Genomic DNA, 14,949 nt, shown 5'->3' with positions numbered 1-14,949 from the left:
GTGAAAACAATCATAATGACCGAGATAATAATAATGACATAATGATTTATAAAAAATAGTTTATCTCCAGTCTGCAATATGTACTCATGATTTCCAGTCAGAGAACAGTCTGCCCATCAATATAATCTATGAAGGGTGTCCAAACAATTAAGAACATCCCGTCCTTATCTTTACAGCAGCTTGTAATCTTTCATGAGGGAAGATAACAAAGATCTCCCTGTACCAAAGGGTGACACTAGGTGGAAGAGTTTTGATCCAGTTTTTTAATAAACACTTTCGAGCAACTAGGAGTTTATCAAGGAGCTGATGATGTGACGCAGTGAGATGCAAGTCCCTAGAGGGCCTAGGAGGAAAACCCTAGGGTCTTTCTTAATTTTTTTTTTTTTTTTTTTAAATATCCCACCGACTACCTTTTGAAATAAGTGTCCAAAATCTGGAAATTAGTTTACATTTCCAAAAGTAATGGAAATACGTCCCCGTTTCTAAGTTGCACTTGTTACACAGAGGAGATATGGAGTGGTCAGTTTTGTTTAAAATAACAGGAGTAATATGCAGATGTGAAGTATCTTGTACTGAGTTTCTCTCAGACAGTTTCAAGTAGATGTGGACCTTATCAGAAGTGTCCTTTTGTTCATCACTGTTAAATATTGTGTAGTAAGCATACCAGTTCACACACTCATGGTCTCTGCCACTATTTTTTTTTCACAGTCATGTCGACTGGGTCAGCACCGGCCCATTTCCAAAGGCTACCCCGATGGCATCGTCCTCGTCGGTGGCAACGGAGCCAAGAACCTCGTTGATCAGCCAGTCAGCGACTGGTTCCTCAAAGCTGCCAGCAGCAACAGCGACGCCTTCACTAAGCTCAAACTCTATGCACAAGTGTGCCGCCACAACCTCGGTACGTGTAATTTAATACCACCATCATTGTAAGTGTGTTTTTTATTCTACATGGTCCCTGATTTTTCTGCTGCTCAACACTCAGCTCAGTCAGCTCTTTGTTGCTGAATTTCCACCTTCGACACCACTTGGTTTAGTTATAAAAAGGCTAGCTAGAGAGCCTTGGCTGTTACAAAGAGAGCTTGAAATCAGTGAAAGAGGAGGTCAAGTGGAAATGCATTTTATTTCCTCAAAAGTGATTGAAGTTATTAACGAAAATCCAATGCTGTGCTTTCTCCCTCCAGCTCCATACCTCGCATCACAGCCATTAGACAGTTCCCTCCTCACACAGCCCAGTCCCCCGCCCTCGTCCAGCCAGTCGTCATCCACACAACTGTCCAGCTCCACCTCCAGCTCAGTCGGCCAGCAGGGCGCAGTCAACGCCTCCGTTCCCAACAACAACAACAGCAGCAGCAACAGTGTGTCCGGGAACGGCTCTGCCTCATCCAACAGTCTGGTGACGTCCTCAGGCCAGCCTGGCAGCGGGATGCCGTCGGCCAAGCCCAGCTCTTTTCCCCCCTTTGGGAGCATGGGCACCCAGGGCCAGGGAGGTGGCCCCCAGAGTGGACAGCTGGGACAGCAGGCTGGTACCCAGAATACTGGCACCTCAGGGGACAACTCCAGCAGCCAGGCCCAGGGGCCCACAGAGCCTCCAGAAAGGTACCACAGGACACACAAGCCTGCACACAAACAACTCAAACATGAACATGTATGACAATAAGTCACAACATGCATTGGTCTCCTGCATTAACCCATTTAGGTCTAAAACGGCTGGAAAACTTCTGGGCGATTTTAAAATAACCCCCTAAAACCTGAAGTTTTTCTGGAAATTCAACAGAAGTGTCAACGCTTCTACTAAATAATCGATTTTTTAGCCTCTGTAGCAGATAGAAATTAATTTCAAAAAGTATTTTAGAGCTTATAGCTGTTATATCTGAGCTCCCTCCGCTATAGTCGTCTTCCGCCATGATTTCAGTTCTGGAAAAGTCCCATGATGCATTGCGACACTCCCACGTGTATTCTGATGCATTTCATTGGCCAAGAGACCGAAAATAGGTGGAAAAAACTACAAATACTACAAAACAACGTATCCGCTTTCCCGGCTTTAATGGTAGAATAACGCAAGAGCGCCCCCGATTTTAATGGTAGAAATGTGGTAATGCATTCCCGGCTTAAATGGGTTAATGAGTTTAATACTGTGAAAGCACCTAACTTAGTTGTTCATTACTTATAATGATCTAATAATTAGTTATTACAGTCTGTATTTATTTCCTGTAAGCGTAACTGAACTGTGTGTTTGTGATGTTTCTGTGCGTTCTCCAGCACTTTGGAACGAGAGAAGGTAGGCGTGCCCACGGACGGGGAGTCCCACGCCATCACGTATCCACCCGCCATCGTTGTTTACATTGTGGATCCCTTTAGCTACGAGGAGGCCGACGGTGGCCCGGGGCCAGTGCCGGCCTCCTCCAGTGTGTGGACGCTGGGTTTGCTACGCTGCTACCTTGAGATGCTTCAGTTCCTGCCCCCACACATCCGCAATTCTATTTCTGTACAGGTAAGCAAAGTTCCCAGGAGGAATGCATTTTTTTTTTTTTTTTATTGCAGTGTTTTATTATCATGAAGGTGATGGCATAAGTTAATTGCATTAATTGTGTATTCAATGTCAGATTGTCAATTAATCCTTAATGTTTAACAGATTATGCTCAATGGCATAATTGCTGACATATTCATCATTATACTAACAGTGTAGCCTAGATATGCCTTCACAGTTTAATGATATACAATAACAATAAATATATCTTAAATTCATTATTTTTAAGGCTATTCCCCTAGTTGTATTTTGGGGTTGTTTGATTGCAATATATTGGGTGTTTTTCTGTCTTGCTTATATATACATGAAGGGGGACAAACCTAACAATATAATGCGATCCAACACTGCTTCACAAGCCTTAAAAAAGTATCATAAAGAAACTCAACACCTCTTTTAATGTTGGGATGCATTCTTTGCATTTCTGCCCAGCATGTATTCATAAGTTCAGCATAAACTTAGACTCAGGAATGTGTGTATTTGAGGAACAAGACTTGTCTCCACTGACCACTTGAGTAACATGTCAGCCATGTTGACAGGTTGACTGTGTAAACTGATCACATATATTACATCTGTGTTGACAGCTTGCTCTTATAAGCACAGAGTTCAGCAACCTTCAATGTAGCAGAATAACTGGCACCGTGCCACGGCGACTATATAAGAAGTTTCAGCTTCTTATATAACCTTTTCATTCATTCTGAATGAATTCCCAAAAATGGGAAAAACGAAAAAGCTTTTTCCTTCCATACTTTTTTGTTTTTATAAGTATTCAGTATATTAACAATGTTTTTTCATCGATACACTTCATCTATGATTATGAGAAATGTATTATTCACTGCCTCGTGCACGTGAAGAGCAGCTACCCCACACTGAACTCCTCCTCATGTTTTCTCTGTAAGACTCACGTTTTGATGCCTCCATTCATCATCTGTGATGTGAAAACATGATGTTTCCACACAGAACAAAAATGAGTCACACTGCTCTGCGTCACCCGCCCCTCTGTTTCCATCACTCTTCACTGTTTCTGTAACGGTTAGTATTGTAGTTGGGTCATTTTCAGACGAGAGTCGGTTTGTAAAAGTTCACAGCCTGTCGTGCTGTTAAATATGACCCAAGTGGAAAAAAAGAAAAGGGCAGTGATTTGACTGACAGGATGAGATTCAACTCACTCAGCATCTTGACTGATTGTTCACCAACATTAAGGAGACAGCTCTAATTGGATTGCATTGCAGCATACAAAATGTTTCTGTGATGGTCCCTTAATGAACATTTATATAGATTGATTTATTTTAAGTTACACAGCTAAAAATGAGCCATAAAGTGAGTTTATAAAAATCAGACCTTACCTAACTCAACATGCCACTCAACTCCTGACACAAGCCTCATTCAGACATATGCTACCTCACGACCGCTGCGCTCTTCCAATGAACGGCGCCTGGCTCTGCCCTCCGTTGGTCCAAGGCAATCCAGACTCTTTGCACTTCTTGTTCCCCGCTGGTGGAACACACTTCCAGTTCCTACCAGAGCAGGGGCGTCCCTCTCTAATTGTCACTAGCACTTATTGATGCACTAATAGCTCTTATTGCACTATACCTTGATTGTTCGCTTTTACTCTTCCTGTAAGTCGCTTTGGATAAAAGCGTCTGCTAAATGATTAAATGTAAATGTATAAAATCCTTCTGTGCTGACCACTTTTCTCTAATTTGTAGATTTTGCAGAATCATTGTAAGCGCCCGTGTTGTGTTGCCTGTCTAACCACTTGTCTTTTTGCCCTCAGATTGTCCCCTGCCAGTACCTGCTCCAGCCAGTACGAGGCGAAGACCGTCATATCTACGCCCAGCACCTCAAATCTCTTGCCTTCTCCGTCTTCGCTCAGTGCAGGCGGCCGCTGCCCACCTTCACCAACGTCAAGTCACTGACGGGCTTCGGCCCGGGCCTGGCCATCGACACAGCACTGAAGAGCCCAGAGGTAAACACAACACAAGTTGTAGCAGTTGCACCCTTAATTGGTTTGTCATAATCCGTTTGTAAAGCGGAGAAAGGCGTTTTCCTTGTTGCAGTCGAGCTCTTTGGCTGGTCAGTGACAGCTCTGTCGGTTCTCTCTGTTAGCATTAACATGCCAAACTTGTCTTCTGATCGATAGGCAGGTAAACTGAGGTTGACACTGTGGCCCGTGCAGCAGCATTTCTCTTGCTGTTTAGCTCTGAAAGCTCTGAACCTGACCTGGTTTGACCCAGCTCTTTGCCCCGGCTGTGTTCAGTTTGCCGCTGAAAAGAAAGAAGGCAATGAGATATAGAGTTTGTAGTGCTAACCATCCCTGTAGTGTTTTCTTCTGGAACCGAACCAAGGGAACTTGTAACCCTCTGCTACTCCAGAGTTTTCTTTCCATTATCTGCTTGGCTAGCTCCCTGAGACCTCCATAATGGGATCTCAGCTCCAGGTTTAGACAAAGGGGCACTTTAGATCAGGACCTAATTCAGTGGACTTCCTTCTTTACAGCCCGTGCTACCTTATCCCTTTAACACACTAGCAAACCTTGAGCTGCCTTGCTAGAAGAGCTGGGATACGGATGGGACAAACGGGACATTTCTGCATGTTAAGACACCTAGAATGTGATTCAGCAGGAATTAGGATTGAAAGAGAGGATGTGAAAGTTCTGCAGCGAGTCATGCATGCACACATTTTACATATCTTGAGCATGTCTGATTTCTATCTATTTGTGCAGAAGGGCTGAACATTTATCCTAATTCAATTTTCACCTCCCAATCTGCAGAGGCCGGAGTGTTTGCGTCTGTATACGCCGCCGTTCATTCTAGCGCCAGTCAAGGACAAGCAGACGGAGCTCGGGGAGACATTTGGGGAGGCGTCGCAGAAATACAACGTGCTGTTTGTTGGATACTGTTTATCCCACGACCAACGCTGGCTCCTGGCTACATGCACTGACCTGTACGGGGAACTCCTAGAGACCTGCATCATCAACATCGATGTACCCAACAGGTAGGAGCACACCACCTGCATGACTGTGCATCATGAGGGACTTCTCTGGCTTTGTCATTTTTAAATTCATTTTTGTTGTTTGTTTTTTTTATCTCGAACTTTGGAAGTTCAGCCACAACCATGTTAAACTATGTTGCTAAAGTAAAGACACTTGTCCTTAATGACAAAAAACCCCAATTAAAACCAACATTTTTGAGATAATGCATTCTGTTATATCAAGCTTTGCATTTAGACCCTGGCTTTAAAATGGTAGTTTTTTTCTATTTCCACCAGATTGAGCCATTTTGCTCTATGAGGCAAATGCACGCTATGTTGCTGCTGTATTGTGGAGCACTGTAGTGTTTGATGCAATGCCTCAACGTCAATGTTGTTGCTAATCGCTGACATATCCCAACATTTTAAAATAATCCCCCCTAGGGTTTGGAATTTGGTATATGGAAAAAAAAAATGTTGTGTAATGTTTTGTATCATAATAAACAGTGGCATTGTACAAACAAAGTGGCATATAAAGAGTTAAAATTCTGAAAATGAAGATTTGGTTAGAATTGGTTCAAGGTGTTTGAGAAAATGTAATTCACTGAATTATAATAATCTTAAGTTTTAAGGCAGTTTTTGACATAGACATTTTGTCTTGAGCCCACCAGCCTCAAAATCTTTATTACCATCAGTAGGAATCACTTAAAGCCACTGGACCCCCACACTAGTACTGAGATCATTCAATTCTGTGTACTACGAAAACATTTTTGTAGCTGTCATGTAAAAAAAGTGCCAGCTAATATTAAAAAATTGTCACACAATGTTTTGAGTGTTTGTAGTGTAGTTGTGGTGAAAGTAATTTTAACAATCTGCTCCATCACATTTATCTGAACACCACTCGCTCCAGTGTTGTAAATGTTAATTTTTCTCTGTGAATATCCCACATTCAGTCACAGCTGCTCAACAAATGTCTGTGACCTTCTGAAAGGTACACAGCAGCTGTCAGCAACACTCAAAATGTGTCTGCTTGGTATCAAAGCTGTGATTTTTTTTCATCAATTATGTCACGTTAGCTGTCAAATGCCACTTTTTTTGCTTAAGTGTAAATTATGCTTGAGAGGGAAGGCTCCAAGCTGTCAGTCAAGCATGGTCCGCACAGGACCACACAGTCCACAGGTTCACCTTCACCTGCGTGCAGAGCTTTCGCTTACAAAATGTTAAACCCGCTCTGTTGACATCCTGCTTCCTGCTTCATGAATACACAAACACAGCACTTGATATATAGTTCACTTTTTTTCTACATTTTTTGTACCCCCACCCCTAAAAGTAATCATCAGAATAACCAAAAAAACAACAACAAACATAAAAAACAGTACATTAATAGACAAAAAATAATAGATAAAATTAACAGAGAGAAAAATACTAATTATAAAATTTCTAATAATAATAATAATAATAATAAAAAAGGGTAATAAGGAAATGAAAAACAAGGACAGAGAGAGAAAAAAAGATCACTCAGGAGGAAGAATAGTTAAATCATTGAAGTATGAGACAAAAGGTCATTTAACAAAAAAACGCTCACTAGATCCTCTTGGTGTAAACTTTATTTTTTCTAGTTGCAAAAATTACATTGCACTTCTTTTAATGTTTGTTCTGAGAAGTAGTGTTGACATGTGTGTCAATGCTTGTTCCGCAGGGCACGGAGGAAAAAGGGCTCCGTACGACGGCTCGGCCTGCAGAAGCTGTGGGATTGGTGCTTGGGACTGGTGCAAATGACATCAGTGCCCTGGAGGGTGGTGATTGGCCGACTGGGTAGGATAGGACACGGAGAGTTAAAAGGTAAGAAGCACCTAATTAGTCCAAAATGCTTATTTTTATGGATTTAAAGTGTTGCATGTTAATTCATCCCCTCTCTCTCCCTCTCGTTCCAGACTGGAGTATTCTGCTGAGCAGGAGAAACCTTCAGTCACTGAGTCGCCGTCTCAAGGAAATGTGTCGAATGTGCGGCATCTCCGCCTCAGATACTCCCAGCATCCTCAGCGTGTGCTTGGTTGCCATGGAGCCCCAGGGATCCTTCATCATCATGCCAGGTACAGTGTCTGCACATGATTATAAATACACTTACTATTTGTTTTAATGTACACTTCTCATCTGAGTCGCATTACTCTACCAAAAAAAGGCAGCACTGAGGTGTCTTCATGTCCGTGTTTGTGTGTGTGTGTGTGTGTGTGTGTATGGGGCGTGATGGATGGCAGCAGCATATCACGATGCGTGTCCCCTCCTTGTCCAGAGCAGATTGATGGCAGGGAAGATCATGTACCTTTCGCTCATAAAGCACTACCTCTCAGATGCCCATTGATCTCAATGCGGTGTGATGGAGAGCCAGATCAATGGGTTTATTTTGGGAAACGAGTGGGGGATTGTCAGTGCATCATACCAGGATTGTGTTGAGTGATGCTGGGCTGAGGACATCTCCTTCATAAAAAGCCTTTTAAGCTGAAAGAGATTAGCAAGGCTGTGTTAGCCTCAGACTATGACAAGAGGGGCTTTACATCAATTTAACACAGACCTTAAAGGTTCTATGTATGAGATTTTTGAATGTTAATATACCAGCAAACAACTCTTTACTATGTAAGGATACAGTGGAGTAATGGCGTCCTGAGCAGAGAATGAAGTCCCTCTGTGTGTTGCAATCTGAGCTCCTCTGTTCTTTGTTTTGGCAGCCGGGTGGGCTGCATGAATGTTGAGCGTTGTATATTAAACCTTAAGAGAGTATTAGGTACTTTTAGATGTAACAGCTGTTCTGACATTTAAAATCTAGTTCCTGTCTATCAGCGATGCGTTGCCTCACATCTCTTGGGCGACTAACTCTGTACATTGTGTGAACTTTTCTTCTGTATTCATATTCTTGATTTTTGCAAGACTTTTTTTCTGTGAAAAACCTACTTGGCAATAAACCAGATTCTGATGCTGATCCTATTTCTCTGAATTAAGATCCAATCAGTGTTATACAATTAAGACATATAATTACTTCAAAAGTAATTTTATTCCATTTTATTGCTACAGTTGAAAGGAATGTATTTAACACATTTTCCCATGGGTTTCTTCACTTTGCTTGTTGCTCAGATGAAGATGGAACATTGTTAAAAGACTCATTAGTACGTAGTGTTGAAACTGATCATTAAAACCAATGAAAGGACAAAATGTAAAGAGTAGCTCCTGTGCACTTTGAAATGCCTTCACTTGGTCCTTGTACTGACAACAAAGGTCATAGTTCCTCTCTGATACAGTCCAATCGATGCCATAATATCACTTGTTATGTTTATTAACAAATCACAAGGGCTGTACTGCCCTACAAAGCCTAACTACAGTAACTATGCAAAGGGTAAAACTGCTTTAAAGTTTTTTAAAGTTTTTAAACTGGCCAGCCAAATGGGTTATAGGTAGATAAGTGATATGACACTTATTTCTACATGTATTGATGATGCAATTTTTATGCTAAAAAATCATGATAATTTATTTGACCTTTGACCCTCAAAAAATGTAGTTCCTGCACTCTGGTTTTGCTGTAAAAGGTTCTAATTGTGATGCATAAACAGAGTGCAGTAACTATAATGTTGTTGTCTTCTTTCAGCTTTTATATTTTGTCTTCAGTGAAGAAACATATTTGATTTTGTTATAAATGTATTTTAAATTGTTTAACAACCCTATTCAATGATTTGTGTATTAGACTTAATATTATAAATTAATGTTGTATTTTACTCTTAATATAATTATATCTCACTTTTTTACTTAATCACTTTCTAGATAATAATTTCCCTATCAAATAAACTTAAACTTAAAATAATTTATATTATTCTATTAATCAACATTGAAATCTTAAACTTTGTCACAAGATAAAACAGACATCAAGGAGTTCATTTTTAGTTATAACTCAATTTCGACCAAAAATGTAATTACTGCAGTTAGGCTTTGTAGGACAGTACAGAATCTAGCACAAATGGTACATTCACTTGTGTATACATTGATAAAGGGTAATATTTCAGTGATTTGTTTGGCAATATTCATTAGTTTCTGTTTCCTGTTTGAATCTCTAATGCTTCAGAGTTCAAGTATGTTGTATTTCTTTGTGAGTTATGTGGCGTCCTTGGGACCAGCATGAAGATTTTTTTCTGCCCAGACCAGTTAAAAGATATTTTACCAACTAGATAAAAGGATGGTGACAAGGATTTCCTTTTTGTGTTGTCCTTCTTAGCCGCACTGTTTATTGACCCGCCACTCTCTCCTCCCTCTGTGCGTCCCATCAGACTCTGTGTCGACGGGCTCAGTGTTTGGCCGCAGCACCACCTTGAACATGCAGACGTCCCAGCTGAGCACCCCACAGGACACCTCCTGCACCCACATCCTTGTCTTCCCCACATCCGCCTTCGTCCAAGTGGCCAGCTCCAATTACACCAACATCGACCCCAACATCGACATCCTTAACGCCACCACTGGTCAGTAAAGCTCCTTCATCCGTCTTGCAGCGACTCCCTGGGATTCTCTCGCATTTCCTTAATTCAGTGTGACTCGTCCTATTCGCTGGACCTTAAACGAAGTCGCAGATCTGAAAGGGAAATGCAGCAATTACTGTGTTTCCCCTTTTAATCTGCACTGCTTGTTACCAAATCCTTCCTGTTTACCTTTCCAGTCTATTAAGAGTTGTTTTGTACTTAGTGCTCACATACTTGCATCTACAGCACCCTTGAGTGCCTTCAGCTTATTTTCTATTTCTATTTATTGCCAGAAATATGAAGCACGCTCATTCACATTCCATACTCCGTTAATATAATTAACCTCATTATAACATTGAAGGTAAAAGTCAACGTCCAAATAATATTTTCTGAAATGTATGCCATGCACATTGCTACAAAAAAAAATGTATGGCTCATAACATACAGATTAGATTATTTTAGAGCATTCCAAATGCTTTCAGAGACGCATGGAGGTAATTGGATTAAAAAACATCTGAGCACTTCTTCACTTCTTCACATTATATGGAACAAATTGGAGAAAGACTTGAAAACTTGCAATACCATTAACTTATTCAAAAAAGTACTTAAAAATAGGATGATTAATTTATATAAGTTAGAGTAATGAGTAATCAGCTTCTTTCTTTTCTCTCTTTTGTGACTGCTTATTTCTTTTATTAATAAATAACTAGAATTATACATTTCTAATTTTTAAATTTACTTGAGTTGTAACAGGGTAGGCGTAATAAGCTATGCTTCAGCCTACGCCTTTTCGGTCCAAATGTCTATTACCAATTTTCTCTCTCTGTTTACTTATTGTTTACTTTGATCAATGTTTTTTTTCTGGTTCTTGTTACTTCTGTTTTAATGACATGTATTGACCGAAATAAACAGATACGAAACGAAACTTGCAGACTGAAGTGCAGTTGAATAATTATCTTGTTGTCTTCAGATGGGTCTGATGCTATCGGGATCTTTGACCTGCTGGACCAGGAGAACGAGTTGGTGGACCCAGACATCATTAACATCTCGCCCACCACTTCACCTGTACACTCCCCTGGCTCTCATTACCACCATGGAGGTGATGGCAGTAAGGTGAGTCAACATATAGATCCACACAGAGGCCATGGTGACTGGTAGTGTGTCAGAATACATAGAGAACAACATGTGATTTTGACAAAGCTTAATCTTGAGTGTCTACCTGGTTGCAGGGCCAGAGTACGGACCGGATGGAGTCTCATGAAGAAGTCCCCAACCTCCTGCAGCAGCCTCTGGCACTTGGTTACTTTGTCTCGACGGCTAAAGCCGGCCCACTACCTGACTGGTTCTGGTCTGCCTGTCCGCAGGCTCAGAACCAGTGTCCACTCTTCCTCAAGGTACCAGGCTCTTCCACTCTCTTTTTTTAATATGCTTCTTTTAGTGCGGGGTGAAAAATAAATGTGCTTTTATTGGTTGAACAATTAAGGTAGGTCATGGTGCATTAAGGGTACAATGAAAACTGTAGGGACATTCATTACTTTTTCTTAACTGAATAGTTTGACATTTTGGGAAATATTCTTTCGTATTCTTCTTTCAAAGGGGTATGTGAGAAATATAGCACTCTCACATCTTTTCATAGCTAAGGGAAGCAAAATCCACCTCCCAGCAACTCTAATGCTCACTAATTAACACATTATGCATTGTTTAATTTGTATAAAACAGAAGTGTAAAAACATCGACGCAGATGTTTTTATGAGGGGTGATACGGTGGATTATTTGTTGTCCAGGAAACCACTGCTTTGACCAAGAAACACTGCTCTTTTATAAATGCAGTTAATATGTAAGCCATGAATGAGTTGCAAATCTGTTCCGTAGCATCGTTGTGGCTTGTGTATTTCTGCCCCAGCAAGTGTTTCGTGATAAGTGAACACCTGCAAAGCCAAAAATGGGAGATCACAGATGTAATTTTGATTTGCACTGATATCCCTTGCTCCTACAGACCCACTGCTGCTGACACTGCTCTGCGAAAAGAGCTATAATTATTTAGATGAGAGGTAATAAAAGGTTAATAACATCATTATAATGCCATTGACACCACCCCTTTCCCTGTGCTTCCTCTCTCAGGCCTCTTTGCACCTCCATGTGTCTTCAGTGCAATCAGATGAACTACTGCACAGCAAACACTCCCACCCCCTCGACTCCAATCAGACCTCAGATGTACTCAGGTAAACAACACCAGAACACTTTGTACTATTAACATCCTGCTGACTGTGGTTTCACTGGATTTTATTGTGACTTAAATAGCTTTTTGCTTTAAGGTATTACTTAATTATTATGTTTTTTTAAAGTAACCTATAGTTAACTCCTACTGCATTTGTTTTGTGTGCCTGAACAGATTTGTACTGGAGCAGTACAACGCCCTCTCCTGGCTAACGTGTGACCCGGCTACACAGGACCGACGATCATGTCTACCCATTCACTTTGTGGTGCTCAACCAGATGTACAACTTCATCATGAACATGTTGTAGCCAACAGCCTGTCACAGGGGGGGATGTAGGGGAAACATTTCAAAGAAGAGGAAAGCGACGACTCCAAAGGGCGTTTCATCAAGACTGAAGAAAAACCGCAGGAACCAGAGCGGCGTACGGAGAAGGATCCTGCACCGAGATGGGATTCGACAGCTGTCACTGGTCGAGACAGTCCTGTCCCTGTGATTCAAAGACATGCACATAGAGACAAGGGAATAAAGATGAGGGGGGGAAACCAGAAGTTGAGTCGCAATTAATGAACGTGAGAGAATGACAGATTGGTTGTCATGGTATGTAGCATGGCAGCACAGTCACTGGCCAGTCTGTATTGGAAAGACAAGTCTATCTGTAAAGTTATTGGAAGAAAAGGGACATATTTGATCAAGGAAAAAAACTCAAGAATGGATCTTTGGTTTTAAGACCTGAAATTCCTTTTTATTCCTTTGGATGAAATAGTATCCAAATGAAATGCCTGCATCTATCTTATTTATTGTAAGTTTTTAAATGTATAATTTGTCTTATTTCTTAACCTCTTTTATATATAAAAAATGGAGAAGGTTTATATCACCTTCCTGCTTTAAAGCAATTGGTCTAAGATATATGTAATCGTCTTAATTAAAAAAACAACCAGGAAAAAAATCCCATAAAAATGAAATAAAGTCCCAGTAGGTTGCTTTTAGAGTATTATTTTTTGTATGGAGACAGAATATTTGTATTGTCACAATGTACAGAAGAATTAGAGTGGAGAATTATGTTCCATGCCTTTGAGCATGAACGACTTACAGCAAAGCTGTAGCTACAGAGGACTTGTACAGCAATGAACTTCACTGTGTTCAAATAAAGAGGTACATTGTTGTATATAGTATTTTATACCACACATTTAGACACAAAAACCAAACGGCAATATATATAAATAATTATATATGAATGCCATGCCAGCAGTTGGTGGTGTGGCTTCTGTTTTAGGAATAAAGTGCGTCAACTTATTTTCCTGTGCTTGTGTTTATTGCTTCGGGGAGGGGGACTGTGATGTGCAATTGGACAAGGACACCAGTAGTGGAGTGTAAGGAGACTATTGGCATCTCTTGAAGGTAGCTGACCTCAGGTTTGACCTTTTCATTTAGGAGAGAAAATGAGAGGTAGAATGTGAGCAGACATGCAATGTCCTTTTCAGCACATCCCTTTAGTTTACTATACCTCTCCTTTACCCTGATTGGCTGAGGTCTGGCTCTTCTGGCACCACTTCTGATTGGTTATGGATACATTTAGACCAGTCCCATTTTCCTTCAGTGTGAAAGTAAATGTGTGGTGTAAATGAACTTTAACCAGCTATGGATGGCTGCTCATTGGATATGCAGTGTTTGTGCACAGAGTTACATCTGTCTGGATTTCTCCTGTTCAAACTGTACTTTGACTATTGGAAAATCCATTGATATTGCTCTTAACCTTGCATATTTACCAACATTTGTTGGCTTGAAAGACTTGACCATCAAAATGTATGTGGTCTTCTTTTGAGTGTAGAAAATACATTCGATATTTAATAAAACCCTGAAAATGTATTTTCAGTCCAGTGCCATGTTTTCTTTTTGGGAAATCATGGTTGTTTGCAGTAACCATCTGCTTCTACTACACAGTAGGTCTGCAAGCTTGTTACCACACTCACTATTCACAAGTGGGGAAGGCATAGGAAAGGAATAACCCTGCATAATAAATTGAGTCAGATATCTTACTTGTAAATTGCTGAATTGCCCTGAGGTTGTGTAGTAGCAGCTGGCAATTCACTCTTTTGAGAATTTTCTGCATTTTTTCTTGCTGTCAGCAGCCTTTGAATACACAGAGGTCCTGCTCTGTTTTCCTTCATCCCTCAGCAACTGCTGTCAGTGTGCCCTTGAAAATGTAGTGGAATTTACACTGACATGTCAGTGACTGGGTAGGTAGTCTACAGAATTCAAGGGAGATATTTAAATAGTTACAAGTGGACAGGGATGCTTATTTTGCCTTTCATATAACCAAGCCCAAGCTTGCCATGCCACATTAAATCTTAATATGATATAATGTAGATGTGGTATATTAATTGGCAACACATATATCACCTTTGTTTATTGTATAATGCATGGATTTCTGCACCATAATCAGATACCACCAGATATGTATATCAGACACTGGTGGACTCAGAGAGGAAGGAAGGTTGACGACCGCCCTTCATGGCCCAATTAAAAATAAAAAAAGCTGCAGAAGTGCCTTCTTGGCTGCCCTTATGGTAGAAAAAATCATGAAAAAACATGAAGTGCCCTTCAATGGAGAAAACGAGTGAGGAAAACTAGGTGCCGTGCACTAATGGGTGCCCTTTCATTTGGGGAAAATGCGTGATTGCACTAATGGGTGTACTTAAATGGAGAAAACCTGATATAGTGCCCTTTCAGTGAAGAAAATG

The 14,949-nt window shown here is 40.7% G+C and overlaps 1 protein-coding gene across 1 annotated transcript in view; it reads left to right on the top strand.

The window, feature by feature from the left end:
* med13a (mediator complex subunit 13a) overlaps nt 1-14,072 on the top strand; it is a 91,543-nt gene extending 77,471 nt beyond the window's left edge. Inside the window, exons 20-31 of the mRNA XM_059351653.1 lie at nt 709-898; nt 1,182-1,596; nt 2,260-2,491; nt 4,302-4,493; nt 5,298-5,521; nt 7,194-7,336; nt 7,429-7,587; nt 9,805-9,993; nt 10,961-11,103; nt 11,220-11,384; nt 12,112-12,212; nt 12,383-14,072. Coding sequence (XP_059207636.1) covers nt 709-898; nt 1,182-1,596; nt 2,260-2,491; nt 4,302-4,493; nt 5,298-5,521; nt 7,194-7,336; nt 7,429-7,587; nt 9,805-9,993; nt 10,961-11,103; nt 11,220-11,384; nt 12,112-12,212; nt 12,383-12,515 — 2,286 coding nt within the window. The 3' untranslated portion in view covers nt 12,516-14,072. The remainder of the gene's footprint in view (nt 1-708; nt 899-1,181; nt 1,597-2,259; nt 2,492-4,301; nt 4,494-5,297; nt 5,522-7,193; nt 7,337-7,428; nt 7,588-9,804; nt 9,994-10,960; nt 11,104-11,219; nt 11,385-12,111; nt 12,213-12,382) is intronic.
* The last annotated feature ends 877 nt before the right edge of the window (nt 14,073-14,949 follow it).

Source organism: Centropristis striata, chromosome 15 (assembly GCF_030273125.1).
Source record: "Centropristis striata isolate RG_2023a ecotype Rhode Island chromosome 15, C.striata_1.0, whole genome shotgun sequence".
NCBI classification, from domain to species: Eukaryota; Metazoa; Chordata; class Actinopteri; order Perciformes; family Serranidae; genus Centropristis; species Centropristis striata.
The sequence above is the reverse complement of the archived record's forward strand: the minus strand, read 5'-3'. Positions and strand labels throughout refer to the sequence as shown.